General features: G+C 41.5%; 1 protein-coding gene across 1 annotated transcript; it reads left to right on the top strand.

The window, feature by feature from the left end:
- Positions 1 to 6,031: 6,031 nt before the first annotated feature.
- RP9 (RP9 pre-mRNA splicing factor) lies at positions 6,032 to 12,672 on the top strand. The gene is made up of 6 exons (XM_048299370.1): positions 6,032 to 6,266; positions 7,738 to 7,768; positions 8,539 to 8,668; positions 8,957 to 9,048; positions 10,493 to 10,554; positions 11,634 to 12,672. The coding sequence occupies exons 1-6, from the start codon at positions 6,064 to 6,066 to the stop codon at positions 11,851 to 11,853; spliced, it is 738 nt and encodes a 245-aa protein (XP_048155327.1). The 5' UTR covers positions 6,032 to 6,063; the 3' UTR covers positions 11,854 to 12,672.
- Positions 12,673 to 12,751: the final 79 nt, after the last annotated feature.

The following is a 12,751-nucleotide window of genomic DNA, read 5'->3' on the forward strand; positions in this document are numbered from 1 at the left end:
GAAATATTCTTTTCACTGAGTGGTGGCTTGAAGAGACGGTATGCATTACACTTCTGATGGAGCAGGGGACTTTACAAACTCCAAGTGATCAGTAAGACGGTATCTCCACAGAAGGATGGAGTTCCTCAGTGCAATCATCTACCAAAGCTTTGGAGGACAGAATTCACAAAAAGAAAGACAAACATTCCTCTTTTAAGTTCCAGCTTATCAGTCTTTGGGATAGATCCTATAAAAAGATTTGAGTGCTCAAAATGGGATGTAGTTGTTCAAGGGACTTCAAATTAAAGCTGCAGTTCAAACCACTTTGCTCAACTAATTTCCAGAGATGCTTCCTTGCTTAGCTATAAAACTTCCCTGCAAGTGCACATTTTTGAATTAACTACATAGTAACCTAGTCTTTATAGAAATAAACAATTCAATGCTTACTTCACACCTGTGCTTGGTTTGAATCCAGCTTTGATGGAAGTTTGATGTTCTTCTGCCCAATTTTCCTAAAAGGCTTATTTTGTAGATGTAGACATGTACAGATAATATCAACTACCAAGAGGATCAGGACTGTACAAAATGCAGCTGTGGCCATCATGTTCTTTCAGACATTTGCTGCTGGCTTAAGGTCACAACTGCCTGTCTCACACACTGCCAAGGCCTCCAAAGGAACTTGTTACAAGATAAACCCCCACATCAGGAACTTAAGCACAGAAGAGAAGAATTTGCAACAGGAAGGAGCTAATTCCAAGCCTAATGGAGGTAAGGCTGGTTAGTACATTCTGGTGAGGCATCTCTCAATAACTGGATCATAACACTCACTCATTCCCTTTATGTGATGACATATGGCAGTGAACACCACAGTAAAGGTTCAGGTGGGTAGGAACACTTCACTGCTGAGCAGTATCATTGTAAATATGAGATTAATCTGAGAAGCAGGAACTAGGAGCACAATATTGTCACCTGGTGCAATGGTGCTGGTCAGGGAAGAACAAGGCTCTGGTCCTTGCTTAGAGTATTGATTTTGTATCTCACAGAAAGACGTACAGTGCCCATGGTTGGATGGGCACTCCTCTTAGTGTACTCACAGCCAAATTCAAACACACTTGTCTTTCTGGCCCCATGAATCTCAAATGCTTCTCTTCACTGCTTCCGAAGAGTGAATTATGAATAGTAGGTGGCCCCCACTGATGTAGCTGTTAGCCTGACACGTAGGGGGTATTTTGTCCCAGTGACACAGAACCTCCCATCACTGAATACCCAGACCAAGGAGGGAACCAAATCTAAGTCTCTCATTTTCTAATGCTAAAGTAGTATCGAAAGAAACTGCCAGCATTTCCACTTCAGAAAAACTATTCTCTGTAAGAAAGGATGTCAGCACCTCTCCTCATAGCTGAGGTTCCCAAGTGGCTAAAGGGCCACTGCTGTTCTGAGACAGCCTTCCCTGTAGCCAGAAGTGGCCCAGAGCTTAGACTCACTCTATTCTGAATGACTCCAGTCATCTACATTTGGGCAGCCATGGGCTGACCATTCTGGATTTCGACTGTGCTCTGCTCAGCCTGCTGCTTCTTCTGGATCCCATTAGAAGGTGCTTAACTTCCCATGAAGCCTAACACAGTTTCTGGATTCCTCTCCCATGCGTAATATCTGACACATAATAAGAAACAGATCCTGGCCCAAAGCTCTAGCCAGCCAAAAATGGAGAAAAACAGACTGGCTGACATTCTGCCAGGGCTACACTCTCATAGGAATACTGATGCCCATGGGATGACATAGATGTAAATTAATTTGGTCCCAGTGCTATCGCTTGTAACTGAAACATTTTAAAGTTGTAGTGGACACCATGAAAAATAACGTCTTTCAGATACTTCATGTTGCAACAGCAATTAATGTTTCTGCTCAGATGTTTGGATGAAGCTGGAATTACAGTGCCATGACACCAGTGGTAAGACAACATTTCCCCAAAAAATTAACTTCTTGAAATGGCTGAAGCACTACATTCATATAAAGGAAAAAAAAACCCACCCCATAACTTCAAAAAAGTCTCCTACGTACCAGGAACCAGATCCTCAGTTAATATAAACCCTTGAAATAGAATGGATTTAAGCAATTTACAGATGCCGAGCATCTTTTCTTCAGAATAAATAGAAATTAAAATAACAATTTTTTTCCTACTCCCTCCTTTTCACAATTCATTTTGTTTTGATCTTTCCTAAGGACTGATATGAAAACAATTGTCTTCTTGGGTAAGTGTGCAACACAGGAATCCAGGGTTTCTTCTCAGCAAAAGAGGGGAAAAAAGAAACTCTGGAAGTACCTACAGCTTTAAATAATCTCCTCTTACTAAAAAAGCCTGACCTTGGTACTTCTAAGGGTAATAAAGTGATAACGTTCATTTCTAAGACAGATGAGAAAGGGCACTGAAAATTATTTGTATCAAACTGAAGAAAGAACACATTTAAACCACTGTGTCTAAGCAGATTTATGTATCTATTGAATTTTACCTCCTGTGTGCCCCATTAAGTTATTGCAGTAAAGATGACTTCCAAATATCCTGATCTGATCAGAAATTACAGCCTGGGTGTACAAGCCACTGGGATGCAAAGAACACAGCCAAGATCCCATTGACTTAACAGTAAGAAGAGGATTATATATACTATGGTCTGTCCTTCTGCCTCCATTGCAACCCCACACTTCTGTTGAGACCATGCACTTAGTTCCTGAATTTGTGCCAATTATTCTGTCAAGGCTGAAGTCATTGAATCTGAGGTCATCTAAGCCAGGCCCTTACCTGCTCCAAACTGGCAGAAGGCTTCTTACTTCAGCCAAGTTAGGACAGTCAAGAGTGTATGAGACTGGCAGGGTTTCTGGAGAACTCCTGTCTCTTTTGCTATTGCACACATCTCTCCCAGAGAATACCATTCATAAACTGGAAACACTCCATCTTAGAATCATATTAGGTTTTCTGTCACTGTCCTATCATGCTGGAAAGCTGTTCCATAGTCTGACTACCCTGCTGGTTTGAAAAAGTGAAGTAAAAAGGTACTTGAAAATAACAACACTGGCCTGAAAGGGGGGCCAAAAACCTCTATTATATCACTTCAGTTTGCTTCCAACATAAAGTCTATATTTACCAGGCAGCAGTCCAGCTGGTCCCTAACTATTGGCAATAGTTAGTAACTATTGCCATTTCTCTAAATAGAGTGAAAAATTGATCATGTGTCTCATCTAAGTTCTTTCAGACATTTTACATGTAATTGCAACACATAAAACTGTTTCTCCTACCTGACTTGTTCCTTGAAGATAGATGACCATGTAAGGGAGTGATTGCAATTTGACATGTTCCCACATGCTAGGAGTGTCACAGCAGCAAATCTCTTAGCCTCCAGCAAATACCAAGTCATCTACTTAACCCACTTCACAGTGGGTTATATTAACCACATCATCTTGCATTTGCCTCATACACAGATATTTAACTCAGATTAGCAAATAAACTGATTTCGCCTCTAAGCCTTTAGACAAGAGGTCTTAATGGAGTTTTGCACCTCAGGTCAGCTGCTGTGATTTGCCTTTTCAAGACATGCCAGCAATTCAGCCTGTTCTTCTGAGTTTAGGCCCAAGGAAAGGCTATCAATAAAACTCCCCAAAGGCCCGCTGCTAAGGAAAACACACAAGCTGTCTACAAACCCATGGGATGAATGAAAATGGTTTACTCACAATTTATGCACCATCTCACAACATGTCAGCCAGATGGATAGATTGGAATCAGTTTATGTAGAGTAGGAGTTGGGTTTTTTTGATAAGTATATCTGCAAGGTTATGTTGCTTTGCTGCTGAGTGTTGCTCTGTTTTAGAAAGGCCGCTGCATTCTTTCCAGGGCCAGTAAACCTACAAAATTTGGTGCATGAAATAAAAATCTTCACCAATAGTGTATATTAGTGTCATGACACGCAAAAGCTAGATTATTTTGTTTAAACTTTAAAATACGCACCTTTTGCCTTGAAAAGGACCATGACGATTAATTGGACAAAAATAGTTTCCTGGGATCTGAAGTTACAATGGCAGCCACTTAGGTGAATGCAAGTGAGAAACATGACACGTGAATGTTCATCCCAAATAAGGTTTTAACAAGTAAAAGCTAAAATAATATTAAAGTAGTGCTTGATTAACAATACTACATTGTAAAATAATGTGTATGATTGCTTTTTCCCTTGTTAAAGATAGGCATTCTCAGGACTATGTTTGTCTTACCGCACTTCAGAATCACAGGGTGCTGTCATAGCAATTACCATTCTTTGCCTTTGATGTGCACTTTTGAAGCACTACAATAACCACATTTAAAAACACCTTCAATTCCTGGACTTCTAAGATATATTTTTTGCATTTCACTCAGCTCTTAAGCAATTCCTGAAATCTCATGTGCCTTTGAATTTCAGCATGATACAAAAGTAGAAATTTAAACTCTGCCTTCCCAACACTGACCTACCTGTTGCTCATCCTCCAGCAGAGAGATCACAGCCGAAGCAGGAAACTGCAAAGACTGGGGGTAGATTTGCCTCTCTAGGGGTGCTCATACACTGAAGAGGAGGTTGCCCTTTGCTTGTCAGCTAGGTCCCACCACAGCAGCATGGCCCTAGCCAGACCTTGCTGGGTTTGCTTCCAAAGCAAAGTCTCTATTTAGAGACTTTTTGGTGCTAGAACCTTGTTCTGTAACCAACATGTACCTTCCATGGCAGCAACCCACCCATTAAAAAAAAAGTAAAAGAAAGAAAAACCAAACCCAATTCTGAGTGTTTTGGATGCTGACTTTCTCCTCCCTCTAGTCACATGTATTTTAGTCAATGGCAAGCATAGAATCATAGAACCATAGAATGGTTTTGGTTGGACAGGACCTTTAAGATCATCTAGCTCCAAATCCCTTGCCATGGGCAGGGACACCTTTCACTAGATCAGGTTGCTCAGTGCTCCATCCAGCCTGGATCTGAGTACTTCTAGGAATGGGACATCCACAATTTCCCTGGGCAACCTCTTCCAGTACCTCACCACCCTCACAGTAAAGAATGCTCAGCGAGTACCATGATGGGGCCTTCCTTGCATACCCAGCCCCTCTGCCCCAACCTCAGGGGCCCCTCAGCTGCATCCCCAGCTTGGTGAGGGAGGCAACCCCCTCAGCCTTCCCTCCACTCTGGAGACACCTGCTCCCTGACACCTCGTAGCCAATCCACTGCCATATTCCCCCATGTGTATCCATACACCTCTCAGTCCTGGTGTGTGAATCACAGAAGGCTTTGAGTTGGAAGGGACCTTAAAGATCATCTATTTCCAACTCCCTGACATGGGCAGGGACACCTTCCACTAGGCAAACCTGGCCTTGAACACTGCCAGGGATGGGGCAGCCACAACTTCTCTGGGCAACCTCTGCCAGTGCCTCACCACCCTCACAGTAAAGAATTTCTTCCTAGTATCTAATCTAAACCTACCTCTTTCAGTTTTAATCCACTCCCCCTTGTCCTGTCAGTACACACCCTTGTGTAAAGACCCTCTCCATCTTTCTTCTAGCTCCCTTCAGGCACTGGAAGGCTGCAGTTAGGTCACCCTGAAGCCTTTTCTTCTCCAGGCTGAACAATCCTAATTCTCTCAGCCTTTCCTCAAAGGAAAGGTGCTCCATCCGTTTAATCAACTTGGTGGCCCTCCTCTGAACTACAACAGTTTTATGTCCTTCCTGCACTGGGGTCCCCAGAGCTGGATGCAGCACTCCAGGTGCGGTCTCACCAGACCGGAGTAGTGGCCCTCTCGCAAGAGAGGAATGATTGGGACGCTGGTAATTTTTTTTACTTTAAATATCGGTGTTTTGAAGGCACAACACTCCACACGTTATCCGTAACCCCCGGTAGGCGCCGGGCGCTCCTGAGGCTGCGGCAGCAGGAACACAGAGCCCAGCGGGCTCCCTGAAGGGCGGAGCGATGACGGCGGCCCGGCCGCAGGAAGTCGGAGCTCGGCCGGAAGCCGGGATGCGGAGGGCGGGAAGGGGGCGTCGCCGGGGCCCCGCCGTCCGCCGCGGCTCGGCCCGCCGCGGCCATGGCCCAGCGGGCGCCCAGGGGGCAGGGGCAGGACGAGGAGGAGGGAGCGGAGGAGGAGGAGGCGGCGAGGGGCAGCCAGGCGCGGGCCAGAAGCCATGCGGAGCCCGCGGCGAGCGGCGGCAGGACGCAGGACCGGCATGAGAGGAAGCGGAAGAGGCAGGAGGCGCAGCAGCTCCAGAAGATCCAGCACCTGGAGTCTTTGTAAGGAGCGGAGGAGGGGAGGCTGCCCGCGGCTCCCGCCTCGGCTCTGCTCTGAGCACACCCCGCCGGCATTTGGGGCTCGTTTGCAGTGCAGGGTTTGGAGTTTTTTGGGGGGTGGTGATTATTCTGGCGCTGTACCCTTAAGGGTGAGTCGGCATAAGGGCTTCGGGGCCACTTGCAGAGCTGCTTGGTGACTTACGAAAGGCTTGTTGGGGCACAGAAGGGGCTCTCCCGGGTTCCTCCCAAGTCTGAGAGATGCAGCATTGGAGCAGAGGTTGTTCCACTAGAACGGACTAAAAAAAAAAAAAGAAAAAGAAATTGAGATAAAAAGGTGATGTAAAAGGTTTATGCTATTTCACTGAAAAGCAATTATTATTTTAATGGAATAAAAAGGTCAGAAAGTACACAAGAACGTGATTTTTTTTTTTCTTTTCCGCGTGGAACTGAAAATCTGTTTGTTATTAAATGCACCAAACAGCACTCCGAAGTTATTGTTATAAAGATGGGATGAACATACTTTAACCACCTTTCCCGTGCTGTTCTTATTGTATTAGTATGATTGTGCCTAGCAATCCTATAGGTGTGTAGGGGTGTGTGCGTGTGCAGAGCTAAGGCAGTGAAATATTGCATATGCCATCAAACCTATGGCCTAAAATGATGCACAGCCAGTACAGATGTTTTGTGTCCTGCTGAGTTAATACGTGGATAATGTCTGGAAAGTCCTGTTGAAAAGAGTCTTCCATAAAGCAGAGGATTTCACGACTCTGGGCTTGCACAGTGCTGTTCTTCATGTGCCATTGGAAAACAAAACCAAAAAAATCTCTGTCCTCTTCTAAGATCGCTCTACCACTTTCTCAGTTGCTGTGTGCTTTGTGTAGCAACCTGTTTGTTACTTGGATTCTAATAACTGTTTTATCTACTGTTAACCCCAAAGAAATGCTGCAGAAAATATGGTACTTTGGTCAGTAGGGTTCTGTCTTTAGGTTTAATACATAGAAGATGACGAAATTATTATGTATTAGGTTTGGCTGGCAAAGCTACATGTGAGGAAAGGTCTGGCTTGACATTTTCAGCTGACTATGTCTATGATTTTGCAGTGCTGGGGTAAAGAAGTTTGGATCAGTGAGACCTAGGGGAGGGGTGTGGCAGAAAACGAGTAGAGAATTATGCAGTTGTGGTAACTGAAGCTAAATCAAATATACCACATATCCACAGCAAGTAGTTGTGCTCCCATGAGAATATGAATCTGAAGGATGTTTGCAAGAGAGATATACTAATATGATAAATGCTGTCTCTTGGTCAGCTTGCTGTACCCATGTTCTGCTGTAGTTCTTGGATATTATTTATGGGGTAAAATTTAACAAAAAATGTGAGCTGAAGGTTTTAACTCAATACCACTGAAAAACTGTATTTTCTCAATTTATTTGTCTGTGTGAAGCTGCAGACTAACAATATTTCTATTGCTTTTCAGCTATGAGAAACCACCCCCTGGGCTAATTAAGGTTGGTAAATAGCAGTAATTTTTTAGGATTATGAGGGATTTTCACAAAACCTGTTCTTTAGGCATTTAAGTGTCTGTGTTACTTATATAAATGACAGAGACAAGTAAGTGCTTCCCAGGAAAAACTCAGAGAATCATTACAGGCTGACCTCTTTGACTTGGTGATCCAGAGTGAAATGGCCAGAATCAGACAGAAGGAGACCAGGACTTTCGTCATCTCTTAGCATACTTCATGCAGTATTTAATAGTGTGGATAGAGGGGAGCCGTTAACAGAAAGCAGACTTTCAGTTTGAATGACATCTTTTCAGGATTCTTCTCTGTTGCTTAGGCTGAAATACTTCTTTCATCATGATTGTTACTTTTGCCAAATTTATATAGCTAAGACATAAGGTAATGCTTTTAACCTAAAAAACAGGGCTCTGTGTTGTAAAGGCTTCCTTGTAATTATTATGTCTTATTAGCAGGAAGAGGATAAAAAGGTCTCTGTGTTAAGTTTCCATTTAAATTATTTATTTAAATAAATTACTAAAATAGATGGGAAGGAATGAAATTCCTTTGCAGTAAAGTTCTGGCTGCAAAATTCAAGGGTGAGAAAAAAAGAAATGGTCAACTATTTTAGATCTTTTGTGTGTTACAAGGAAAATAGTTATGGGGAAAATATGTTTCCAGTAAAGTGAAGGTCTGCACACTTGAAGTATTAATTCTTGCAAAGTTAAAGAAAGGGAGTTATTTTATTTTAGGTTGTCCTTATCTTTCTTTTTTTTTTGTAGGAGAATGAAACAAAACCAGAAGACTGTATACCTGATGTACCAGGCAATGAAAGTGCACGAGAATTCCTGGCACATGCCCCGACAAAAGGGCTTTGGATGCCTTTGGGAAAAGAAGTCAAAGTTATGCAGTGTAAGGCTGAAAATATTCCAGATGTCATTGGACCGTCATATATCCATCCGTTTACCCTGGGGGAGGGCAGAATATCTCATGGACAGATGATGAAGTGCAGGTAGATTGGCATCATATTGATAAAAAAGCAACCAGTATCTTGAAGGCTGTAATAGCCTTGTATTTTATGGACATCACATTTATCAATGTACTATGTTGAAAATATTTTGCAGAAATGTGGTTTTGGCTTTTTATACTTCTTCTGATCTGTCTCAGAGGTGCAATTCACTGTTGCTTCTTTTTTTCAAGGTTGGAGATGTAAACGTTATGGACACAGAACAGGAGATAAGGAATGCCCATTCTTTATTAAAGGCAATCAGAAATTGGAACAATTTAGAGTAGTGAGTACCAATATTGTAGTATTATTGCTTGTATTTTTAATACTGATAATGCATAATCTTGCAAGTGAAGAGAAGCCTGTTAGATGATGCTTTATTAAGGACTTTTCCTCTGTCTCTAGTATAATATAGATGCCGAAAATCTCCTATTAAAGAAAAAGCTACAGATGTGGTTGGATGTTTGACTACTTTACAGAAAATCTACTCTTCAAGAGGAAAATTAGTAATTTTTACATGTAAATTGGAAATCTTCAAGAACCTCTTTCAACCATTATATTCATTTTTTTGTGATTAAAATGTCAACATAACAAAAAATGTTTAGTCAAGCTTGGGCTGCCCACATTACAGCTGCTTCAAGCCTTCTGCTCTCGCTGTGAACAACCACATCATGAATGCTGTTGTCTAGGTCTGTAATCCAGTCATTGTCTACAAGTGTGATCTCTTGCTACATGAAGCTACATCTCAGTTCTGCAGATTCTTCCTGTGTGATCTCTTTAACTGTTTCTGTTGCTCTGCATCATTAACCTATATTTCAAACTATATATCACTTCATGTCTTATGTCCTCATTTCTATCCTTGAAAAATGTGATCTCGGCTTAGTCTGTCCAGATTCTGGGTTCGTACTGATTGTATGCAACTGCAAAGAGTATTTTTTGCCCTTTCCCATGACCAGACCGCCTCTATTCTTCATTTTCCCTCAGGCTTCATTGTTGCATCAAACTCTCGTTTTGTATCCAAGACACTTCATGGTGTATTCCCAACATCTTTCATTTGCTCCTGACATTTTAATTCCTACCTCTGGTCAGCGTCTGCCATCTCTCCTCTCTGTTGGACTTGTTTGCTTAATCTTCCAACAGAAGTGATCACCCCACCTTTTTCTGCATTCTTGCATGGCATAAACTCGCCTTAAATGTCCACAAAGTTTGTTTGCTGTCTTCATTCACAGCTATCTTTTGCTGCAATGCCCATTTAATTTAAGATCATTTAAGAACCAGTAATGGTAGTGCATAGCATGATAGGACAACTCCAGTTTCATTATCCATATGTATTATGGATATTTGCTCCTGTATTCCTGTTTGTTTATATCCAGTTTTTTTAAAATATACTATAAGGGTACAGCTCATTATTTTGAAGCCGAGTATTCCATCTATGTCTAGCTGTTCCCACAGATTATGTGTGGGATTCTCATAGTTGACTGTGATTGGAGAGGTAGGGAGATATATACCTAAGTAAAGTCCCCATCGTTGGAGGTGTAGCTAGATAAGCTTTCTCTAAAGCAAATACACCAGTTCAGGTGAACAGTGCTAAGTCTGAGAGTGAATTAAGAGCTTGCTAAGTGCATTCCATCTTTTGATAAAAGCCTCTTGCATTTGGTTGCTTTGGTTTATTTTTTTAGGAAATAAAACCATTAGCAATAACACTGTATTTCCCGTTTTCCATTTTAAAGGCACACGAAGATCCAATGTATGATATAATAAGGGAAAATAAGCGTCATGAAAAAGAAAAGAGGTAAGTGTGTCTGTAGTAAACGGCATTTTCAATTTAGCTTTTGTTTTGGTAATGTGGTACTAATGTATAGGTGACCCTTTTACATAAGCTTCCTTTTAGCTCAGAACATCTTTTTAATGGCAGTTTCTCTATGTTGACAGATTAAGGCATTTCTATTTTCCAAATAATCACTCTTTAGTACTTCCTATTGCTTTAATTCTTTAGCTTCTATATTTTCCCCAAAAAAAAGTTTAAAGAGGAGTGGCATGTGTTTATGCCATAATATTCAGATACTGAGATATAGTTTTGGTTTAGGTCTGAAAAAACAGTTTGATCTATTTTTTTCTTTCACTGACTTCACTGAGATGTTTTCTAAAATGTGGTATGTGAGAATGCTTTCAGTAGAAATGAAAGGGGGGATTTAGAAAGCTATTTCTAGGCACCTGATATTGCTACTTTTGTGAGGTCATTATTCAGTATATAAAGCGGCAGTTTTTAATGCTTTCTTGCTTGAACTGCATCAGTGGTATAACTATAGGCAGCCCAGAGAGCAGCACTCTTGGAGAGGAATCCTTGAAGAGGATACAGAAGACAAAATAAAATAAGCAAATACTTTGTCCCTATTTGCCAGTAATCCTTGAAAGTTCAAAGGAAGAGTGCCTTTCAAAAATAGTTCTGCATCCAGAGTGGAGCCTACTCTGTTAGCTTCACTGACATCCTCTCTGTATCAGCAGGGCAATGAAAGTCCTAATATCATAATCCCAATATGCCTCTGTATGAATATCTTCTTATCACCAGGTGGGCTGGTGATAGCTGTTGCCTTATTATTTTGCACACATAAATAAGCCAATAAGTTGGTCTGCCTTTCCTATCCAATGGGATGGAAAGCCCCTGAAAGCAGAACATCTGCTTGAGTTGCTTTTATCAGTCTGTGATATTATCTGTAACGAGAGTGTAATTAAGCAAAAGAGGAACTGTTCCCCCTCCCTTTGCATGCAGCTTCCATTCCTCAAGCCAGGAAGGAAAGACAAAAGCTAGGATAAATTACTAGAGGTAGGGAAGAGCTAGAAAGGATTCTCATTCACCTGTTTAAAACACAGGATACAGCAACTGAAGCAGCTCCTGGAGGACTCTACCTCAGAATCTGATAGCAGTGATGACAGTGATGAGGATGATGAAGATGGCAGCAGCTCTACTTCCTCAGAACATAAACACAAGAAGAAAAAGAGAAAAAAGGAAAAGAAAAAGAAAGAAAAAAAGAAGAAGAAAAAGAGGAAGCGTAAATCATCCAAATCTAATGAAAAGTCAGAATCTGACTGACAGCAGTCACCTGCTGCATGCTCATTGACCTCTCTACTTGTGAACTGCAAGGAAAGATCCAAAGAATGAGGAGGAAAACACCAGAAAGGGCTTTATTAAACTTGGAACATACATGTGTATGCATACAGCATCCTACACTGGCATCCTCTTCTGCCCCTCTGCAGTCAAAAAGAAGAAAGCTGCATTAAACCATACCTGTGTGCTGTAAAACCCACGCTGTGGGTCATCAGTCTTGGGCAAATGGGGCCTCTGCCTTGCTGCCCATGACCAGCAGCAGAAAGCAGCGACCACCAAGGGATCACTGACAAATCTGCAGCACTAGCAGACTGTCTGTTGAAGTGTCTTTACTCCATGAAGTTATTTTATTATATACAAAGCCTGATTGTAACAGGACTGCAGTTTGCACCATGCAGAGCACTGAGAGTTCACGTACAGTGCTTATAGTGAGCAGGTTGTACTGTATTTTTTTTCTCCACATACATGCTGAAGTTCTGTGTACTTATTCTAATATTGGCAGCTAGGGAAATAAAGAGTACTGCTGCAGGGGAAAAAAGGTAATCAAGGGGATTTACTTTAAGACAAAAATGCAGCATCAGCAAGACTCGATTTTTTTGTGTGTGTGTAACAAAATCTCAACATCACCACCATTAATACACAGTTCTGAAACATTTAAAGTGAAACATCTACAGTGTTTAAACCACAGAAGTGGGAGCCAAGTGTAATGATGTTAGATACTCAACTTAAATGTAAAGAGGTAGTGGGTTTAGTTATTTTAAAAGAGGGGTTTCATGTAAGAAATTAAAAATATTAATTTCTGCATATTCTTCACTATCAGTTGTTTTGATACAAGTTGAGGGAGGTTTCCTTTTAAAAAGGTTTAGGAGTAATAAATTTCAAC

The sequence above is a fragment of the Corvus hawaiiensis genome, chromosome 1 (assembly GCF_020740725.1).
Source record: "Corvus hawaiiensis isolate bCorHaw1 chromosome 1, bCorHaw1.pri.cur, whole genome shotgun sequence".
Classification (NCBI taxonomy): domain Eukaryota; kingdom Metazoa; phylum Chordata; class Aves; order Passeriformes; family Corvidae; genus Corvus; species Corvus hawaiiensis.

What these genes read in the sequence shown, in the direction of transcription:
- RP9 (XM_048299370.1), top strand. Translation starts at nt 6,064, where the DNA reads ATGGCCCAGCGGGCGCCCAGGGGGCAGGGGCAGGACGAGGAGGAGGGA. An exon ending in CACCCCCTGGGCTAATTAAG is followed by an intron (nt 7,769 to 8,538) that starts GTTGGTAAATAG and finishes TTTTTTTTGTAG; the next exon opens with GAGAATGAAACAAAACCAGA. An exon ending in AGAAGTCAAAGTTATGCAGT is followed by an intron (nt 8,669 to 8,956) that starts GTAAGGCTGAAA and finishes CTTTTTTTCAAG; the next exon opens with GTTGGAGATGTAAACGTTAT.